General features: G+C 34.2%; 1 protein-coding gene across 1 annotated transcript in view; it reads right to left on the reverse strand.

Moving 5' to 3' along the window:
• The window catches only part of LOC114339157 (electron transfer flavoprotein subunit alpha, mitochondrial), a 44,727-nt gene that overhangs the window by 6,558 nt on the left and 15,131 nt on the right, over positions 1–23,038 (reverse strand). Inside the window, exons 2-4 of the mRNA XM_028289789.2 lie at positions 21,796–21,936; positions 19,342–19,606; positions 15,802–16,017 (exon numbers count right to left, since the gene is read on the reverse strand). Of these exons, the coding sequence (XP_028145590.1) occupies positions 15,802–16,017; positions 19,342–19,606; positions 21,796–21,936 (622 nt within the window). The remainder of the gene's footprint in view (positions 1–15,801; positions 16,018–19,341; positions 19,607–21,795; positions 21,937–23,038) is intronic.

Below are 23,038 nucleotides of genomic sequence, written 5' to 3' on the forward strand. Positions count from 1 at the left end.
ATTTAAATTAATTGACGAATCGTCTTGAAATTTTTCGTGCATGATACGTACTGGTTGTCTCAACTTTTCATGCAATACAAAGTCTTAAGTTAATTTTCGCAAAAGTTATAGCAATTTTCGAAATTTTAGTCTTATTTTGCAATTAGCGAAGCAACAAATGATCTGACCAAAATTCAAAAACTACCACTTTGCCCATCTACTAAAAGATGAATACTCTAAATAAGATATTTAATTACCCTATTTTTACCTGTAGCGATTTAAACGAAAAAACTGCCATTTTTGATGCTTATTTGATTAAAATTGGTGAAGGGGTGACTGTCACCCCCCAAGTAAAAGCTACCAACGGCACAAATTCAACTTTGAAGTGGAGGGTAAGTAGAACCTAAATCCATAAGTTTCATGCAATTCGGTGTTGCCCCTGAAAATTACACTCCAAAACGGTCATTCACTGGACTATATGCAAATTAAATTGAAATTAACCCATATTTAGCCGAAAAATATTATCAAAATCCTGATTTTGGAATATCTGTTTAATTATCTAGAGAAGGGGATTGAATAAATTCGGAGAAATTGGGTAGTAAAATTTCCCCACAAATTTGAAAGGACTTAATTAGATGAAGGTTTCGAAATATTTATTTTTCCATGCATCATTTAAAGATTTATTTGTTTATCTTTGACAAAAGATTCATCCTTGGTTGGTTCAATTGTAAATTTCAGGAAAATATCTAGGTACCCAAAATTCCAGAACCAAGAAGTCTATAATAGAACAAAAATCAAATTAAGATTATTGTTTCGAAAAATAAAGAGATTATCTATCTATCGTATCAAATACCTAACTGGTTTTTCCCAGCGATGCAAAAAGACACCAGTAAATTAAAATTGTAAATAGAGAAACCCGAAAGTTATTTAAAAAGCATTATATACCGGTAAAAAATGTGTCATTATTTTAGATTATAATTGTCACAAAATAGTAAAAACTCATTCCTCTGCTTGTTTTCAAATAGCCATGAAATTATGACTTATTTTTTTTCATTTTCATTAAGGCTCTTCTAATGAGGCTGCAATTTTTCTATTGTTAAAAGACGATACCAAGAATTCAAATATGCAGTCAAAATGTGATATTTCGAAATACATACATACTGTTACTAAGAAAAAAATGTAAAGTAAGTGGTAAAACGCACCACTGCAAAGATATGGGTTAATTTAAACACAAAACAAAATTTGTAATAATTTACTCACGGTTTTTGCTCCGAATTTAAAGAACCGCTTGGATTGACATGAAACTTGTCATACGGATAGCTAACATGTCAAAGAAATCAAGTGATATTGTACCGATGTGTATCTTTGCCCTGGTGTGTGAGTACCACTCCTTCTCGTGGGGGTCAATCAATACTTACAAAATAAGTCCGGAAGTGTATAAACTGACTAATTGTAAGCAACTTGTGTTCTATAAAGTTCTTTCACTAAGTCAACACTTTTCGAGTTATTTGCGAGTGAATATGTTCATTTTTCAACAAAAAAAAAACATATTTTTAGACAGTTTTTCGCAATTAACACAAAAAGTTGTTAATTTATCGAACAAAGTTTGAAAAAAGATATAACGCCATCATTTAAAATGATCATCAATACGCTAGCGACTGCTGCGTTAAAATTTTGAATACGGGCCACGATGGGGCCACGTAAAATAAATGTCAGTTCTCGGCTAGTTCAACAGATTTACGCTAGGCTCGCCACTATACTGGCAGATTTTAAGGCGAACAAAATAATACATAGGCTTTCGTATCTTCCCCTCTATATTTATCAATCAACGGTATTACGTATATAGTATCCAAAAAATCCATTTGCAACCTGGCTGCTCAAGTGTCCCAACAAAAACCTTATTTCTCTGGTCTATAACTGGCGTAAACATAAAAAGATTGTTAAAACTTGTCAAAAGAATATTTTGCAATTAAGGCCATTCCTTCTAAAACATAACGGTGAATATCCTCTCTCTCAAAAATTTCTTTCTACACGTAAACGTTTACGTGCAGAAAGCCCAGATCAAAAATTCTGTTCACCTGTTATCGAGCCGATAGACAAACCGGACACCCCCTGGGTGGCAGTTAAGAAGCTAAACAATAAAACGATTAACTTGTGGTCATTCTTTTCTTCAGTGGGATTATGGGTAGCTAATTAGAATGTACATTGTAAATTATTGTAGAAACGTGCAAAGTTATATTTTCGAGAACAATATTAATTTAGATTTCAAATTTTTAAATAAAACAAAATTAGATAGGTACAGCGTACAGCATGATATTTTTAGGTCACGGTATTGCTGAGTTGGGTTTTTTTTTTAAATATAATGTCTTATATTTTCTTTTGTTTTTAGGTCATTTTTTTTAAGGACAAATTGGCTGTCTTAATTTAAACGTTGATTAAGGCTTGGAAATGTAATACATTTTTGTGAAATGTTGAGAATGTGGCGACACGATACTCTTGCCTCTTGACATATCCTAGACATATAAGTCTTTGTGACTTTATTATTTTAACTATATAGGATCTGGTTGGTTATATAATTCTTTCAATTCTTGGTTGGTTCTCACTGTCTAAAGTTCTCTGGTGCCATCCTTAACTGCTACATATATTCCTCTAAGAATTCTTCTTTTTGCGATTTTTAAGTTTTGTTATTGTCCATGTTTCACAGGCATTCGTCATTTAGGTCTTATTACAGAATGGTAGATGCTTATTTTCGTACAACTGGATACATAATCTAATTTCAATATTTTTTTGTAACGCAAACCAACAACGATTGGCACTTTGTATTTTGTTGTTAATCATTGTTTATGAGTAATGTTATTATCAGATGTGATCGTAGCTCCCAAATGTTTAAACTGATGAACCCTTTCCTTTCAAAGTTGTTCTGGTGCATTGTAACGTTTTGCCCTATTCTGTCTCGCTGCCCCGTTCATGTTGTAGCTATATATTTTGTTTTATCCCCATTTATTCCTCGATTGTTTTGCGGAATTTCTCAGTCTAATAAAGTCTTCCTTGACACTGATCGTTGTATTTCCTACTACTATATCTATATAATCGCCTAATCGGTGAAAGCTAGTATAATGCGAAGCATTTTTGTTATAGGTATATAATGTGAGGATAATGTAATATAATGCGAGGAGTGTTTCTGTGCTCGTTTTCCTCACAATACGCTCCAAAGCGATACTGAAGGGAAGTGAGGATAAGGTATCTCCCTGTTTGAGACTACCGTTGATTGTAAAGAATGTCGACTATTTTCCTTCAATTCTACAGCACTCATAACTCCGTCTACATATATATGCTTTTGTGATATTTATCAATTTCTTTGGTATTCCTAGTTCTACCATGGCATTCCACAGTTCCACTCGTATACTACTATCATATGCCTGCTTAAAATCTATAAAAAGCTGGTGTAGTGTCTTGATGCATTCCCAGTATTTATCCATTAACTGCCTAGAGGTATAGCACAAACTATACCTCTATAGTTTGTGCAATCCATCTCATCATTAATCACCTTTTTGTGTATCGGAATGATAACATTCTCCTTCCAGGAGGTTGGTAATTGATCTTCTTTCCAGTTTGGCAAATCAGCTTACGAAAGGCATGTGTGTCTCCTCTATTTTTCAAACATTCTGTAGATACAGTGTTGGTTCCTGCGCTTTGTGGTTTTTATGTTTATGGATAGCTCTAGAGTCTTCTTCGACTGTAGATTCTTCTACTATGGGTTCTGCCGTAGAATACACACATTCCTTTCAGGTTCCAGCTGACATGCTCCCAAAATTATGTCTATGAAGCATAGCCTATAATAATTATGATTAAAATTAATTTGAAATCTCTGCCTACATAACTGCTGAGCGAATTGAAACGGATAATGAATTTAGAAACATGAAATATACATGAAATCAATAACAAACATGAACTGATAGTTAAATATATGGAAAATGTAAAATTGAATATAATATATTAAATATATGTTAAAGACTAAGTTTTCACTCTAATCTAATGGCATATAAAACAACATAATGTTACTCTACATCCCACCAGAATGAAAACATATGAAATATATGTTCTCACGGAAACAGAAAACTGCTAAGCAAGGTGATTACTACATAAGCAAGATGACATTGAAACGGTTGAAAAGTTTACATACCTGGGAGTAGAAATTGAATATATGCCGACGGATCAGAAGATGGAGAAATACGGAAGAGAATAACGCAGGCAAACAGAGCTTATTTTGCCCTCTCCCATATATTTCGGTCTAAAAGTGTCCACCGAAATACAAGGATGAGAATCTATAAAACCTTAATTCGACCAATAACATGCTATGGAAGTGAAACCTGAGCCCTGAAAGAAACATCCAAAAACAAGCTCGACACATTCGAAAGGAAAGTACTGAGGAGGACACTAGGACCTGTGAGGGAAAATGGAATCTTCAGAAGTAGATACAACAACGAGCTTTCTCAACTTTATAAGGAAACACCCCTGTCAGACTTCATTAGAATACAAAGATTGCAATGGGCTGGACATGTGATAAGAATGGGAGAGGATAGGCGACCAAAAAGAGCACAGAATGCTAGAATGCTGGGAAAGAGACCGGTTGGAAAGCCAAGAAAGCGCTGGGAAGACATAGTAAACAGCGACGCACAAGTCCTTTTAGGAGTCCGTGTATGGAGAAGAGCAGCCACAGACAGGCAAGGGTGGAGGCAAAAAATAAAGGAGGCCAGGGCTCAATTTGGGCTGTAGTGCCGTAATTTCGAAACGGGAGAGGATAAGAAATGAAGAAATTAGAGCACTCATGAGAATACAAGGTACAGTCATGGATGACAGACAACGAAAGCAGCTCAAATGGTTCGGAAATGTCCAACGAATGAAAAACAGTAGACTTCCGAAACAAGTAATTGCATTGTCACCTACAGGAATACAGAAGAGAGAAATACCTAAGAGAACATGGATGAAAAGAATAAGAAACTCAATGAGCTCCAAATCCAAAGAACTTAGAGAAGATCAATGGAACAGCCGAATTGAATGAAAAATGGGATCGGATAACGTCGAAAGACGTTCTAAACGGATTATGCATATCATATTATACATGATAATACATATAATGAAAAAGTTTATACAAGTAACACGTATTATAAGAATTTGAGTAGCATCATGAGCAAGATCGATAAAATGAAATTACATTTATAAATATAGAATTGTGTAATGTTTCTTTAGAGGGTGTTTTGAAATAAAAATTATAATAACAATTTTGTCAAAAGTCTAAATAATCTTTGTCCATTCATAAGCACTAATTCGTTTTTGTACCTGTAATAACATTATTGATAATCCTACCGACAGGGTTCCTTTACCTGCTGGCTGGCCGCGGGCTGGATATCGACAACAAGGACAGAAGGCCGAAAGAGATACCTTTTAGCAAAACTTTGAGATTTTTAAAAAAAGTTTAAACAAAATAGCTGCTTTGTGTTACCCTTTATGTTAAAAACAAAAACAGACTCGGACAGTGGAAAAAAGTCTCTAGTGCCGTATTTAAATTTAAATTTTTTTACGTTAATTTTAAGCAAAAAAGTTAAAAAAAACATATTGTTTAAACAATTTAATAATTGATAAGCAAATAGTGCACTAGAACTTTTTAATACCTTTTATATAAAAAAAGAATTATCTCAATATCTGCCATAGTTTTTGCGTTATTTTGTTATTTTGTTTAAACTTTTACATTGGAATTTAGCTATGCTCAGAATCGTGAGGAACAGCCTTAACCCGCTTATTATTGGAACAGCCTTCGTGAATAGCAAAAGTATTCCTATAACTGGGATATTCTAATAACCGATCATTGGTGCCTAGTAGAAACGTTTCGGTACCTCAAATTTCTATTCCTTAAAGGGGGATGTTCCTAAAACCGGTTTTCTAATAAGCGGGTTTGACAGTATTCATATATTATATACAGGGTGTTTGGTAAATAAAGAATGGGCCATAACTTAACCTTAGATTCCTGAGCTTAAAATAGGTCGATTTAAGCTAACTTACCTTAGTACGAAAGTTGATAATAACCGAAATACAGGGTGTCAAAGTTAAACTTTTATTTTATTTATTCTTGAATATTTCCTGACAGGCATGGGATAACAACAAGAAATTTGGTACGCGGGGGTTTTTTGGGACGAGAAACCTAAATTCGCCATCAAAAATTATGTATTACCCAGAGGGCGCCACATATGTCATTCAGCGCTAATTTTTGTTATCCCCTGCTGTACATACTTTCTAATCAAAACTTTTATTCTCTTAATATTTTTACTTACAAAGATATTATTATTATTATTATTATTATTAACATTCAATAAGAATAGAGGATTAGAATCCTATTATACTCTAAAAGCTAAACAAATTTTGGTACTTAGCTGTTTTACACTTATGCTGATTTACATATAATTAAATTAAAAATACAATCAATTATTATCGAGTCTATTCTTAAAACTATTTGTACTAGGAGCCATAGCGACATAAACCGGTAATGAATTCCAAGCATAAACAACCCTATTTGATAAAAAGTTTAACCTGATGTTGGTTCTGCAGAGTTCTCTTCTTAGCTTTCTGGGATGGCCTCTTAACCGCTCATCTGTATTTATTGTAAATAAATTTCTGAGTGAAGAAGTTTCGTAATGAAATGAATTGAATGTTGTAATTAAGTCGCCTCTAAGTCTGCGGGCGGATAATGGAACTAAATCCATGATCCTTAAACGATCTTCATATGAGGGACGCACCAATGAATACGGGATCCGTGTTACTCGTCGCTGTACATTTTCCAGCATATTTACATCACGCTGAAGAACCGGACACCACACTGAATTAGCAAATTCTAATATAGGTCTCACATAAGTTTTATACAATTTTGCTAAGGTTCGACTGTCACAGGACGAAAAAACTTTACTAATAAGATATACCATGCGATTGGCTTTATTACACTGTTGCAACGTTTGAGGAGTCCAGGACAATTGTGAGTCTATTAACACGCCGAGATCAGAGTGACAATCGGTCTTTTTTAAAACGGTGCCGTTAATAAAATAATTTAACCGAGGGTTATTCTTGCCGAGATGAAGAACGACACATTTTTCTATATTAAGCGGTAGCAACCAGTCAGTACACCATCGAAAAATGCTGTCCAAGTCTTTTTGCAAACACTGAGAGTTTATTTTAGGATTGTTGTACAGCTTTGTGTCATCCGCATAAACCGAAAACTTTGATGAAATGATGTATTTTAGCTCCGATGTAAATATATTAAACAGTAGTGGCCCTAAAACAGATCCTTGGGGGACTCCACTTATCACGTCATATAGGGGGCTACTTGAAGACTGTATTCTTACTGAAAATTTTCTTTCACTTAAGAAGGCTGAAATCCAGTTTAACAGTTGCCCGCGAATTCCAATCCTGTTTAATTTTTTCAAAAGCCTTTCCCTTGGAACTTTATCGAAAGCCTTGCTAAAATCTAAGTAGATAATATCAATATCCTGTCCCATATCTACTTCGGCAGTCCAGTCATTTAGGCAACATAACAAGTTGGTAACAACCGATCTTCCACTGGTAAAGCCATGTTGTTCGTTCGGGATTATTTGATGCTGGTTCAAAAATATGTGTAAATTATCCACAATAATTGATTCCATAACTTTGGATATAACTGGAGTGAGACTAACAGGCCTATAATTTTTGGGGTCGAGTTTATCTCCTTTCTTAAAGATTGGTTTCACCCGTGCTTCTTTCCAAATAAGTGGCAGAGTAGCAGAGTGGAATGATTGTTCCATAAGCAAATGGAGTGGATATTTAAGAGCATTTGCACATGATTTCAAGAAAGTAGGAGAAAGATTATCTGGTCCTGGAGATTTGTTGGTGTCAAGTTCTTTAAGTTTTTTAAAAATATCATCAGGAGAAAATTCTACTGAGGTAATAGAACTATGATTTACGGGTTCATAATGTAAGTCTGGGAGCGGGCCATCAGGTTCTAAAGTAAAAGATCCGTAAAAGCTCCTAGCAAAAGTTGTAGCCACTTTCAAATCATCATTTGTAATATCACCTGAGTCTGTTTTTAATTGAGGAACAGAAACTTTTGTGTTTATGGAAGTTCTAATATACTTATAAAACTTCTTTGGATTATTGCTGTCTATAATATTTTTTTCATAGTTTCTCCTAGCATTGCAAATTTTTGTTTTCAATAGATTGGCAACTTTCCTATGCGTAACAAAATCATTCTCCAAACGTGATCTTTGATACTTTTGCCAAAGAGCTTTCTTTCTCTTAATCAGTCTTTGAATATCCCAATTAATCCAGGGTTTAGAAGGAAATGTAGTTATAAGTCTTGAGCTTGTATTCTTTTTTATGATGTTGCTACATTGTTCATGAAAAATATTCCAGTTTTCCTGTACATTTGGTAACGACAGGGCGGAAGCCCAGTCAACCAGTGACACATCATGATTAATACCTCTATAATCAATAAAATATCTTGATGAGTATAGTTTTTTTGGATCAGTAACAAGAATTAACTGCATTTGGAACTGAAGAATTGCATGATCGGATTTAGCAAAAGGGGGATAGTATTCTAGATTGTTTATTAAATCATTATCAGAAGTAATAATTAAATCCAAGATGGAGGGTTGCTGCCCAGAACGGAAACGAGTTGGTTCAGTAACGATTTGTTGGAGATGTGAATCTTGTACAAAATCAAGAAGAAGTCTAGATGAAGCATTTTGAGGTACAGGATGTGGCCATTTTAAATCTCTATGATTGAAGTCACCAGCAATAATTAGGTTTTTGTAAGTTGAAGCTAGAACGGATAAAAAATTAATAAGTTGAACATAATTATTATAAGCAGTATCAGGCGGTCTGTAAACACAGCAAATCGTAAAAGATAAGTGTTTATTATGAAAGAGAAGACATATTGCCTCGAAGCCAGGAATATTGGAAGGTAAAACAGTTACTGTAAATTGAGAAAAAACAGAATCTAACACATAAATGCATACTCCACCTCCAGTCGAAAGCCGGTCGTTGCGGAATATAGTATAACCTTGTACATCTATGATAGAATTAGGTATATGTGGTTTAAGCCAGGATTCTGTTATAAGCGTAATAGCAGGCTTCTCTAAATCCATATAAGGAACAAATTCATTGAGTTTTGCCATTAAAGAATCAATATTAGTATAAGATATAGAGAAATTAAGAAAATTTGACTGTTTCAGTTTTTTGATGGTACAATAGAGGGGGTTCCTCTGATGAACTTTATAGTAATATCAGTCTCGCCTTTAGCCTTTCGATCATTTAGCTCCTTTCTCAACTGATCCAAATACTCCATTTGCTTAGGTGTTTTATCATCTCTAATAATAAATTTATCAAAACGGGTTCCCGTTAATGAGTTCTTGCGTTTAAGAATATCCTTTGCAATTGATGCATTGTTAAATGAAAGTTTCATTAATTTTGGTCTATTGGGTGAAGGTTTGCCAATTCTGGTTATGCTAACAGGAATATGTGGGGTTGAATTCCCACACACTACCCCCAAAATATCGGATGCTAATTCTTCATCATGCTTTTTACGTTGATCGATACTGCCTGTACTTTCTGGAGCACCAACAATAATTATATTCTGAGCTCGCACCATCCTCTCAGTTGCCTCGGAAACAACTTCTTCAAAAGTTTGTGGTGACATCTTTTGGTTTGTAATTTGTGTGCTTAGATCATCAAACTTTTTATTTAATTCTGACATTTTAGTTTCAAACTCATTTTTAAAGCCTTCAAAAAAAGATTTTAATTGATCAAGATTACCAATATTTCCTGAACAATTATTACAAAGAATCTTAACGCTTCGTGATTTATTTCTAGTCATTCTAACATCTTCGGCGGATTGCATTCCAACACACTTCAAATGAACAGTAGATCGACATCCGTCACACATTGTTGTTGGCGTAGACCCTAAAGCTGATCGACAATTCTGGCAGTCACTCATATTTAAAGCTGTTTGACCTTGGTAACGATAAACAATTATTGACTAACCTGTTTATACGGCAGAACAGCTTCCAGATATCTTCTAATTACTCGCTTAATTTATGTTGCACAGATTTTAATTTTTCACTAATATTACCACTATAATTAGACGATTAAATTGATGCCAATTAAACAATACAAAAATAACTATTTCCTTGCAAAAATAGCAAATAACTACGAGCGATTTTAAAAACGTTCTACACAGTACCGTGTTGGGTTATAATATACTACATTCGTCTCGCTAAACTCAACTGTTTTGGAGATAAACGCACTTTAAATCTGCGATACAACATATTTTTGTGCATAATATCATTGTAGTTAGACCCGAAAAATAAACTTGAAACCATAATAATTGTGCCAGTTCTCATATTTATTTGAGTTTTGCGTTATTTTTCGGATGTAACTACAATGATATTATACAAAAAATTATGTTGCATCGCAGATTTAAAATGTGTTTATCTCGAAAACGGTTAAGTTTAGTGAGATGAATGTAGTATACCTTTTTTAAGTAAAAATATTAAGAGAATAATAGTTTTGATTAAAAAAACATGTAGAGTGGGTAATAAAAAAAAATTGAAGGCACTCGTGGGAGTGCCGACAAAAGTGAAAACTTCTTATAGTACATAAATCACGAGCTCAATGTTTTTCCCCGTCCAAAAAGAAGTGCTATACATACCTATATCATATACGCGATGCGTATGCCCTATGCTATTTATGTACACATACACATAATTTATATAGGTACAAAATTTATTTCAGCGAAGTGATAACAGTCGCAAATTCAATACTTTTTCCCCATCCAAGCAGTGCACAACGTCTCTAAAGAAATTTTTAATTCAAAAATTTATTTCATCGAAGCGATGAAGTTCCCTAATTTAATATTTTTCCCCATCCAAAAAGTGCACAACGTCCCTCAAAAAGTTTTCACTTCAAATATTTATTTCATCGAAGCGATGATAGTCGCGATGACGGTCGCTCATTTAATACTTTTTTCCATCTAAAAAGTGCACAACGTCCCTAAAGAAATTTATTTCGTCGAAGCGATGACGATCGCCAGTTTAATATGTACTTTTTCCCCATCCAAAAAATGCACAATGTCCCTCCAGAAGTTTTTACTTCAAATATTTATTTCGTCGAAGCGATGACGATAGCTAATTTAATACTTTTTCCCATCCAAAAAGTGCACAACGTCCCTCAAGAAGTTTTCACTTCAAATATTTTTTTCGTCGGAGCGATGATGGTCGCAATGACGGTCGCTAATTTAATAATTTTCCCATCTAAAAAGTGCACAACGTCCCTAAAGAAGTTTTCACTTCAAAAATTTATTTCGTCGAAGCGATGACGGTCCCTAATTCAATACTTTTCCCCCATCCAAAAAGTGCACAACGTCCCTCAAAAAGTTTTCACTTCAAATATTTATTTCATCGAAGCGATAGTCGCGATGACGGTCGCTCATTTAATACTTTTTTCCATCTAAAAAGTGCACAACGTCCCTAAAGAAATTTTCAATTCAAAAATTTATTTCGTCGAAGCGATGACGATCGCCAGTTTAATATGTACTTTTTCCCCATCCAAAAAATGCACAATGTCCCTCCAGAAGTTTTTACTTCAAATATTTATTTCGTCGAAGCGATGACGATAGCTAATTTAATACTTTTTCCCATCCAAAAAGTGCACAACGTCCCTCAAGAAGTTTTCACTTCAAATATTTTTTTCGTCGGAGCGATGATGGTCGCAATGACGGTCGCTAATTTAATAATTTTCCCATCTAAAAAGTGCACAACGTCCCTAAAGAAGTTTTCACTTCAAAAATTTATTTCGTCGAAGCGATGACGGTCCCTAATTCAATACTTTCCCCCATCCAAAAAGTACACAACGTCCCTAACGAAATTTTCACTTCAAAAATTTATTTCGTCGAAGGGATGACGATCGCCAGTTTAATATGTACTTTTTCCCCATCCAAAAAATGCACAATGTCCCTCCAGAAGTTTTTACTTCAAATATTTATTTCGTCGAAGCGATGACGATAGCTAATTTAATACTTTTTCCCATCCAAAAAGTGCACAACGTCCCTCAAGAAGTTTTCACTTCAAATATTTTTTTCGTCGGAGCGATGATGGTCGCGATGACGGTCGCTAATTTAATACTTTTCCCATCCAAAAAGCGCACAACGTCCCTAAAGAAATTTTCAGTTCAAAAATTTATTTCATCGAAGCGATGATAGTCGCGATGACGGTCGCTCATTTAATACTTTTTTCCATCTAAAAAGTGCACAACGTCCCTAAAGAAATTTTCAATTCAAAAATTTATTTCGTCGAAGCGATGACGGTCGCTAATTTAATACTTTTTCCCCATCCAAAAAGTGCACAACGTCCCTCAAGAAGTTTTCACTTAAAATATTTTTTCGTCGGAGCGATGATGGTCGCGATGACGGTGGCTAATTTAATACTTTTCCCATTCAAAAAGCGCACAACGTCCCTAAAGAAATTTTCAATTCAAAAATTTATTTCGCCGAAGCGATGACGGTCGCTAATTTAATACTTTTTCCCCATCCAAAAAGTGCACAACGTCCCTCGAAGAAGTTTTCACTTCAAATATTTTTTCGTCGGAGTGATGATGGTCGCGATGACGGTCGCTAATTTAATACTTTTCCCATCCAAAAAGAGCACAACGTCCCTAAAGAAATTTTCACTTCAAAAATTTATTTCGTCGAAGTGATGACGGTCGCTAATTTAATACTTTTTCCCCCATCCAAAAGTGCATAACGTCCCTCAAGACGTTTTTACTTCAAATATTTATTTCGTTGAAGAGATGACGGTCGCTAATTTATTACTTTTTCCCATCCAAAAAGTGCACAACGTCCCTAAAGAAGTTTTCACTTCAAAAATTTATTTCGTCGAAGCGATGACGGTCCCTAATTCAATACTTTTCCCCCATCCAAAAAGTGCACAACGTCCCTAACGAAATTTTCACTTCAAATTTATTTCGTCGAAGCGATGACGATCGCTAGTTTAATATGTACTTTTTTCCCATCCAAAAAATGCACAACGTCCCTCCAGAAGTTTTTACTTCAAATATTTATTTCGTCGAAGCGATGACGATAGCTAATTTAATACTTTTTCCCATCCAAAAAGTGCACAACGTCCCTCAAGAAGTTTTCACTTCAAATATTTTTTTCGTCGGAGCGATGATGGTCGCGATGACGGTGGCTAATTTAATACTTTTCCCATTCAAAAAGCGCACAACGTCCCTAAAGAAATTTTCACTTCAAAAATTTATTTCGTCGAAGTGATGACGGTCGCTAATTTAATACTTTTTCCCCCATCCAAAAGTGCACAACGTCCCTCAAGAAGTTTTTACTTCAAATATTTATTTCGTCGAAGAGATGACGGTCATGATGACGGTCGCTAATGTATTACTTTTTCCCATCCAAAGAGTGCACAACGTCCCTAAAGAAATTTTCAATTCAAAAATTTATTTCGTCGAAGCGATGACGGTCGCTAATTTAATACTTTTTCCCCATCCAAAAAGTGCACAACGTCCCTCAAGAAGTTTTCACTTAAAATATTTTTTCGTCGGAGCGATGATGGTCGCGATGACGGTGGCTAATTTAATACTTTTCCCATTCAAAAAGCGCACAACGTCCCTAAAGAAATTTTCAATTCAAAAATTTATTTCGCCGAAGCGATGACGGTCGCTAATTTAATACTTTTTCCCCATCCAAAAAGTGCACAACGTCCCTCGAAGAAGTTTTCACTTCAAATATTTTTTCGTCGGAGTGATGATGGTCGCGATGACGGTCGCTAATTTAATACTTTTCCCATCCAAAAAGAGCACAACGTCCCTAAAGAAATTTTCACTTCAAAAATTTATTTCGTCGAAGTGATGACGGTCGCTAATTTAATACTTTTTCCCCCATCCAAAAGTGCATAACGTCCCTCAAGACGTTTTTACTTCAAATATTTATTTCGTTGAAGAGATGACGGTCGCTAATTTATTACTTTTTCCCATCCAAAAAGTGCACAACGTCCCTAAAGAAGTTTTCACTTCAAAAATTTATTTCGTCGAAGCGATGACGGTCCCTAATTCAATACTTTTCCCCCATCCAAAAAGTGCACAACGTCCCTAACGAAATTTTCACTTCAAATTTATTTCGTCGAAGCGATGACGATCGCTAGTTTAATATGTACTTTTTTCCCATCCAAAAAATGCACAACGTCCCTCCAGAAGTTTTTACTTCAAATATTTATTTCGTCGAAGCGATGACGATAGCTAATTTAATACTTTTTCCCATCCAAAAAGTGCACAACGTCCCTCAAGAAGTTTTCACTTCAAATATTTTTTTCGTCGGAGCGATGATGGTCGCGATGACGGTGGCTAATTTAATACTTTTCCCATTCAAAAAGCGCACAACGTCCCTAAAGAAATTTTCACTTCAAAAATTTATTTCGTCGAAGTGATGACGGTCGCTAATTTAATACTTTTTCCCCCATCCAAAAGTGCACAACGTCCCTCAAGAAGTTTTTACTTCAAATATTTATTTCGTCGAAGAGATGACGGTCATGATGACGGTCGCTAATGTATTACTTTTTCCCATCCAAAGAGTGCACAACGTCCCTCAAGAAGTTTTTACTTCAAATATTTATTTCGTCGAAGCGATGATAATCGCTAATTTAATACTTTTTCCCATCCAAAAAGTGCACAACGTCCCTAAAGAAGTTTTCACTTCAAAAATTTATTTCGCCGAAGCGATGACGGTCGCGATGACAGTCGCTAATTCAATAGTTTTTCCCTATCTAAAAAGTGCACAACATCCCTAAAGAAATTTTTACTTCAAAAATTTATTTCGTTGAAGCGATGACGTTCGCGATGACGGTCGCTAATTTAATATTTTTTCCCTATCCAAAAAGTGTACAACGTCCCTCAAGACGTTTTCACTTCAAAAATTTATTTCTTCGAAGCGATGACTGTCGCCAATTTAATACATTTTTCCATCCAAAAAGTGCACAACGTCCCTAAAGAAGTTTTCACTTCAATAAATATACGTACAAAATTTAATTCGTCGATGAGATGACGGTCGCGAAATAAATCCTTTTTCCCCATCCCAAAAAAGATTTTACATTTATTTTAAATTTAAATACTTCTATACAATAATTTATATATTATACATACAAATAATATATAGCATAAGCGATGACCGTCGAAATGACGGTCGCGAATTCAATGCTTTTTCCCCTATCCAAAAATCGCACAACGTCCCTAAAGAAGTTTTCACTTCAAAAATTGAACATATTAAATGAGCGCTGAAAGGCGTATGTGGCGCCCTCTGGGTAATACATCATTTTTAGTGGCGAATTTAGATTTCTCGTCCCAAATAACCCCTGCTTACCAAATTTAATGTTATTATCTCATATCTGTTAGGAAATATTCAAGAATAAATAACATAAAAGTTTAAGTTTGACACCCTGTATTTCGGTTATTATCAACTTTCGTACTAAGGTAAGTTAGCTCAAATCGACCTATTTTAACCGCAGGAATCTGAGGTTAAGCTATGGCCCATTCTTTACCAAACACCCTGTATAGAGGGTCCCATGTATTTGTTACGGACGATAGAGGCATGCCGATGCCACCCCGTACTGAGTAGAGTGAATCGTATATCGGCAGTCGAGTATCCACCAGTGCGCGATAGGTTTGGCAACACTGATCTCTGTAAGCGTAACATTCTATTCTTAACGTGAAACAAAGATTAGTAAACAAAGTTTCATTTACCTCCACTAACAACTACTTTAGCACTTGTTAGTTCAGGCCTGTCTGATTTGCTCAATTCCTGGCTAACAAAAGTAGTAAGATCATTGGCACAACCATCTGCTGGAATATTTTCAGTGGCTGCAGAACCACCATCCAATGGGTCAGCTTCAAAGTTAGTTCCTCTAATCGTTAATATTTTAATAGGGTCTGTGACTTGCAAAGTCTGAATTGCATTACCTATTAAAAAATATAAATATATAAGATAATAAATAATACCTCTTTATCTCTTCTACTGCAAAATTATATAATGTTTTATTAACACTTTAACAACCATGTGTACCAAATATGGACACACTCATACTTTTGCACAGTCTATGTGGCCATATCTGGACACACTAATATGCTTTTATTACTAACCCATTAAAGCCCGAATTAAACTTTTTTTCGAAAATTGTCGATTTTTTGCTAAAGTTAATCCACAATGAGTTAAACCAAAATATTTATTATTTTCAAAAAAAGTTTTGTAGTTTTTTCAAAAATGCACTTTGACATATGGCAACGTTAGGTCTTTATGAGATCGCACAGACTATTTCAGAAAATTACTGACACTTGAATGTTGAAAACATTTATTCAGCTTTGTTACTCATTTTTGATGAAATATAACAGGTATTACATTCCAAACATAACCCGACATTACATTTTTTACACATTGTACGAACAAGTAAAAAACATCCTTCATCTGCTCATCTCTTCTTTTTTTTTTCTCTGAAGTGGCTACCAAAAGATGATCTCTTCCATCATATCTCAAATCATCACTAATTCTGTTCAAGAAAATACTATTTCTTGATGTACCTGGTCTTCCACCCCCTTGAGGCTCAGTTCCATAGAGATAGATATATATTTGCAATTTCACATCTGAAGTCCAGCTCTGACATTTTCTGTACCCACAGATGGTCGATGAATAATCCAAGGATTTAAAATCTATAAATCAGCCAACCATATCACCCGTAAATACCACCCACCACCATTTCTTCAAACGTGTTGCTTGCAAGCCTATATCGACTGACATTTCCGTCCATTAGGTCAGATCCACCCATTTCACTATTATACTGACCAATTCCACTATTATACAAATATCCAAGAAAAGTTTTTGTCTAACTCAATGTGCGGCGTAGTACATGATTCATCCTCTTTGTTGACCCATCATCGATGCCAATATCATCATCTATTCTTCGGTTATTGTCTAATACAACTTCAGAACTTGCAGAGAGTTGCCTTCCTGGTAATAGATTTATATCAAAATCATCTTCTTCGCCTCCCAACTCTTCATCTGTTTGAATATTAGGCTCAGGAGGTTCTAGGTGTATCTGATCTACATCTAAATCATCTTCATATTCTATTTGGAGAGCTTTCTCTAAAATGAAACCCTGTCTGAAAAATAAATATAGAAATAATTAAATAATAGCGTATCGACCTAGCGTTGCCATATGGCAACACTGATATCGCGGTCACTATAAATGCACATCAAATAATAATTTTATGTATTTTACAACAATATTACTAAAGTTTCATCTGTTTACTTGATATTTATTACGAAATTATGCGGAAACCAAATAATATTACTTACTTGAATTGAATGTCCATTTTGAACGTAACCACAAGAATACGCTGTTTAAAAACGTCTCTTGCCAACATGTAAATTCACAAAAAACAACTAGATTAGAAAACATATGTTTCGACAATCTTCCTGAAGCGACCTACAGTATCACCTGTGTTACAAAAGACAAATTTTGTACACTAGGAATATTTTTATAGACACCCGATTCGCGTTGCCATGTGGCAACGCTGGATTAAAATGGGTTAACTAAAGAAGAGTCAGTAAAGAACGAAAGTAAAGTCTGAGTAAAAGATAAGTTAAAATGCATCGGTTGTTAAAGTGATAAACTACCAAATATTTAATGTGTTATTCATTCTTTTTGTTGTTTGTTTTTTTAAGTTTATTGTTTCTTTTTTCCATCTTTATAAATTAATTGGTCAGTATTAACCCTTTCAGTCATGAGTTTTTGTTTGCAAAAGATAAATTTTAAAACTTGGAGGTTGAAATATACGATTTATTTAAACATTTTTAAACAACAAATTATGCCCATAACATTATTATGCCTAGTACAACGTAAAGAGACGATGTTTGTTGAGATGATCACAGTGATTCAACGTAAATAATGGGAATTAGTATCGTGTGGGGGCTTAAAAGTTGATGTTCGTTTAAACGAACATGGTGACTGAAAGGGTTAAGTCGATAGAAATTAGATAATCAGCCCTATTCTGTAACTTTTAACAAATCGAATAGAAATGACCAAGTCGAATCGTAATTACCCAAAATCGGAATGTTTGATATCTATCGCGTCATTTTTGTGTTTGGATCGGTATTCTGTAACTCATATCGTAATCGGAATCTCTGACTTCTATTTCACGCGGTTCTGAGGAGGTGGCAGCCGCGCAGTAACCAGCGAAATTGTGTTCTGTGACCTATTTTGTTACTTGAGATATGACACCGTTGCCATTTCCTCAATGTTTTCATACTTTCTTCATACTATCCTCAAAGTTTTGAGAAGTAAATAAAATATTCGTGTAAATACTGGATGCAAAAAGCTTAAAAGAGGATAAATGGTTTTAAATTAAAGTTAATTAAAATTGATATAAAAAAGAAGATAAACTGACAAATAAAAAAGATAAGTGAAGATAAGAAGTATAAATGCTTTTAAATCAAAGATATTTAAATTGATGTTATTAATTCATTATTATTAATAAATTATTTAAAATTGATATTACTAATAATATGCAATCTTTAAGATTCGATTTCAGTTGAAATAACTGCTAAACAACTTTTCCCAAAAATGGCATCTTTTCTATAATTTGTTCAGGCTATGAGCGTTGACTGATAAATATACAAGTATACTGGTATAATATTTATTTATCAAGCTATTCTTGTGCATTATACCATTGATTGCAATTGTACAAGAAGTATACGAACAAAATATGGCAACAATGTGAATGGGAAACATTCAGACGCCAAGTAGCAAATAAATAAGGTTAGGTCTAATTATTCATACTCGTACAACATGTCTAAATGAAATATATATAGTTCTCTAAACAAATAACACCACAGACTAAAAATTAAGCAGCTAAAAAAAGGTACAAATACTATAAATAATTATAAATAAGTAGTATGTAATTAATTATTTTTATATATAAAATATAAACGTCAAAACAAAACAAAATGCGCTTGCGTCAACCACAATTCCGATAATCGGAATCTCATCTCGACAGGGTAAATGCTGTCGAAGTGATTTCTATTCACATTACGATTGTAGAGATTCCGAAGTAGTTATGGAATACGGATTTGGACTATTTCTATTCGACTTGGTCACTTCTATTCGATTTTACTGACTTCTATCATCGAAATGAGTTACAGAATAGGTATGAATATGTCTTATTTCATTCTACTTCAGATTTTTCTACACCTGTTTCTTCCCATATCATAGAACAGAACTATATACTCACCAGCATAGATAGTCCTAACGAAGGTATCAGGGGACTTTATAGCAATAATATCTGTTACGGGAGAAACATCAAGCTTCGCAGCTACTCGGGGCAAAAGAGCCTTTCCAAATGCTGAGGCACCAGCAATAATATGTGTAAATTTAAACTGTTTTTGTGCATTTAATATTAATGGAGTCAAATTTTCAGCAGTGAAACCTTTAAATGCTTCATTTTCAGCTACCAGAACCTTGGATACACCACCTGCTTTTGAAAGGGCTGATGAAGCCTAAAAATATATGATTTTAGAAAAAAGAAAAGTAAAGTAATTTTACAAATTTTCAACATGATCTGTGTTAATAAGTTTTATATGCACTAGTTTATGAAGATGTACTACAGTAAAAATTGGAAGATTTTATCAAACATGATATCCAAAAGAATGAAGTTATAATATTGTTAAAAACTGACAATAACAATGAGAAATAGAAGAATACATGTTAGTGATGTAACGAATATTCGTATTTGCAATCGCATTCGCGAATATTCGCTTATTTTTGCATATTTGCATTCACATTCGTATTCACGAGATTTGTGCGAATGTTTTGCGAATATGAACATCAGAAAAAAAATAATTTGAGGATAATATGTAATAGGTTAATAAAATCAAAATCTATTCACATCTTATCTTTTTTTATTAAGAAAAGGTAACTAATCCCTGGTTGCACCAACTAATCTTAATCTTAAGACGTGCCTTAAGCACAACTTACGAAACATACTCGTTACACCATTGAGTCTTAGATCAATTTTCACCTTGTCACAATAGGGCTTTTCATTCACAGTCATTTGTTTCGAGCTTCTGTCATGTGTCACATAATATTAATATATCTACGTCATACGTTATTGGCATATACCAATGATAGAAACCAAAGACGTATGTCGTAGATGTATTAACATTATGTGACACATGACAGAAGCTCGAAACAAATGACAATCGATGAAAAGCCCTATAGGGTTTTCATCGATTGTCATTTGTTTCGAGCTTCTGTCATATGTTGTATAATCTGTGTATAATATTAATATACATGGATTATATGACATATGACAGAAGCTCGAAACAAATGACTGTGAATGAAAGGCCCTATGGAATGCCACGTGAATTGGATCGATAAGAATCGAAAATTATGGTGCAAAGTAAGTGAGACTTAAAGCAGTCCTATCTATAAGCTGAGCTGAAGCTTAAGATTTGTTGGTGCAACTAGGCATTAACCTCGTATAATCACATTATCAGCTTTCACGTTATTTTATTATTTGTTATTATGTAATAAAGCTTAAGATTCAGATTGATATAACTAAATATCAATTAACTTCTCATTAGAACTTTAGATGACATTCGTTACATCATTAATACATGTGATGATCGAATTAAAAAAGAATTAGATCAAGGAAGAATAAACATAAATAAAATAATGGAAGTATTTACAAAGTTGTGCAAGAAAGTATCCAAAAGGGGTTTGGCAATAAATCAAAACAAAATACCTAATATGCTCAAGAAAAAACACAGGTAACCTGACAAGGTTAAATATTGGAGAATATGGGTTTGGAAAGAAATACTTACAATATCTTGGGGTCTCACTTAATGGAACTAATGATGGAAGTATAGAAATCAATGAAAGTTTGGCAGGAAACAGAACCTACTAGAAACACAACAACTTTGTCAAAGATTAGAAGCTTACTCAGAATACTAAACTGAAACTTTATAGAACAGCAATTAGACCAGTAAATCACATATATTGCTGAAGTAATGTGTCTGACACAGAAAGATGAAGAAAGATTGAGGATCATAGAGAGAAAAATAATTTGGAGAATAGCAGGCCCAACGGGTAATAATGAATTTAAAAAGCTGATGAACTACAAAGTCAGAGAACTTTTAAAAGGAAAAGACATGGTCAGATTTATCAAGGCACAGAGACTCAGATGGGTGGAACATATAGAAAGGAGAAAAGACGATGAGAGTTAGAGAATGTGTACCCATAAGCAAAAACATGAACGAATGGAGAAATATTGTAGAAGATGCCAAGTCACACAACCAATTGTAAAACCAAAATGTTAATGCAGAATGATTCCTGTGACGAATGAATAGGAAGAGCCCAAAGAGGGTGGAAATCACTCCACTAGAAGTGTAGGTGCCATGATTATGATGAAAAAAAAATGGCAATAATGACAAACTATACACAGTGAAACAAATACTGTAACTTGTAACATTTGATAAACAGTGTGACAAAAAACAGTGACCCCTGAAATGGAAAAAGCTGTGAAAGAAGATGGACTAATTAGCTTCATTTTACATTGAGAACTTGGAAAGTTTTCATGGAACACTTTGTTCAAAATTATTTTGTAGACTTTGCTCTCTTGATACCTCTAGATATTTCTTTGCTTTGTCGACTTATTTAACTTATAAAAACAAATTTAGGTACTTACTGGTCCACATTTTGTCCCTGCAACTAGAACTGATACTTCACCACCTAACTTTTTTGCAGCAGTTATAGCATTTTGTGTGATAGGGGACAAGACTTCATTATTATGTTCTGCAATTACCAAGGTGCTTTGGAATCTTCTTAGCTGCAAATAAAAATGTAACGGTTACATTAGTTAACAAGGAAAACATTAACTACTTCTAGTACCATATACAGGGTGAGTTTTTAGTGCGGGATCGGTCGATAATTCCATTATGTTATAGAATATCAAAAAAAGTTATTTAGAAAAAATGTAGGCAATGATATTCTCCACGCTTGGAAAATATGTCCATTTCTACAGGGTGATCAATAACAGCGTGGCATATCAAACATATAATTTTTTAAATGGGACACCCTAAGTATATATTTTTTCATATTTATATTCCCCTAATAATTCTTATTCATATAATATAGGGTTTTGCATTACTATACAGAGTATTTAACAAGTTATGACCATTTTTATTTCGAAATCCCTATGAGATTAACACCCTGTATATAAAGAACTGATTCATAGACCATAATTTGTTTTATGTAGTAAGATAAACAATATACTGTAGTTTTTAAATTAAGTCCAATTGAAATCACTGACGAATGTTTGTATACAGGGTGAACTAAAAAACCCAATTACGATTTTCTCTATTTTTTTAAATGGATCATGGTACAGTGGAACCCCGTTAACTCGGATTAATCGGGACCGCGGCCTATCCGGGTTATCGAAAATCCGGGTTAGCCGGAGAAAATGGTAAAAATTAATAAAATATGGTATGCTTACAGATAAACTCCGTTATAATTGTCACACAGACACTGGTAAACCACGTTCGCATTCCACACAAAACCACACATACAAAGCGTCGTCAAGAGTCTCATTCTTAGCTTTATTAGCTTTGCACCGATTGTCCAAACTGTCTTTTGTTATCATTTTGAAAAAAAAAAATCTTCGATTTTAGTTCTATTTTTCTTCCAATCCGATACTGTAGATGTACCGACACCATATAATGCTGCAAGATTCACCTTTATCAATTCTACTTAATGCTTCTAGTTTCTTTTCCATTGTCACTACAACATTTTTACGTTTTGTTGCCCTTATAGACAAAAACACGCACACAAAATCTGAATAGATTTACGAACGATTGGAAGCGAACAATACGACTTTACTACACACAATACCGTCTCTGATGTTATGTTATTTAATAACAGTGATGACTAAG

The sequence above is a fragment of the Diabrotica virgifera genome, chromosome 10, assembly GCF_917563875.1.
Source record: "Diabrotica virgifera virgifera chromosome 10, PGI_DIABVI_V3a".
In the NCBI taxonomy this organism is placed as follows: Eukaryota; Metazoa; Arthropoda; class Insecta; order Coleoptera; family Chrysomelidae; genus Diabrotica; species Diabrotica virgifera.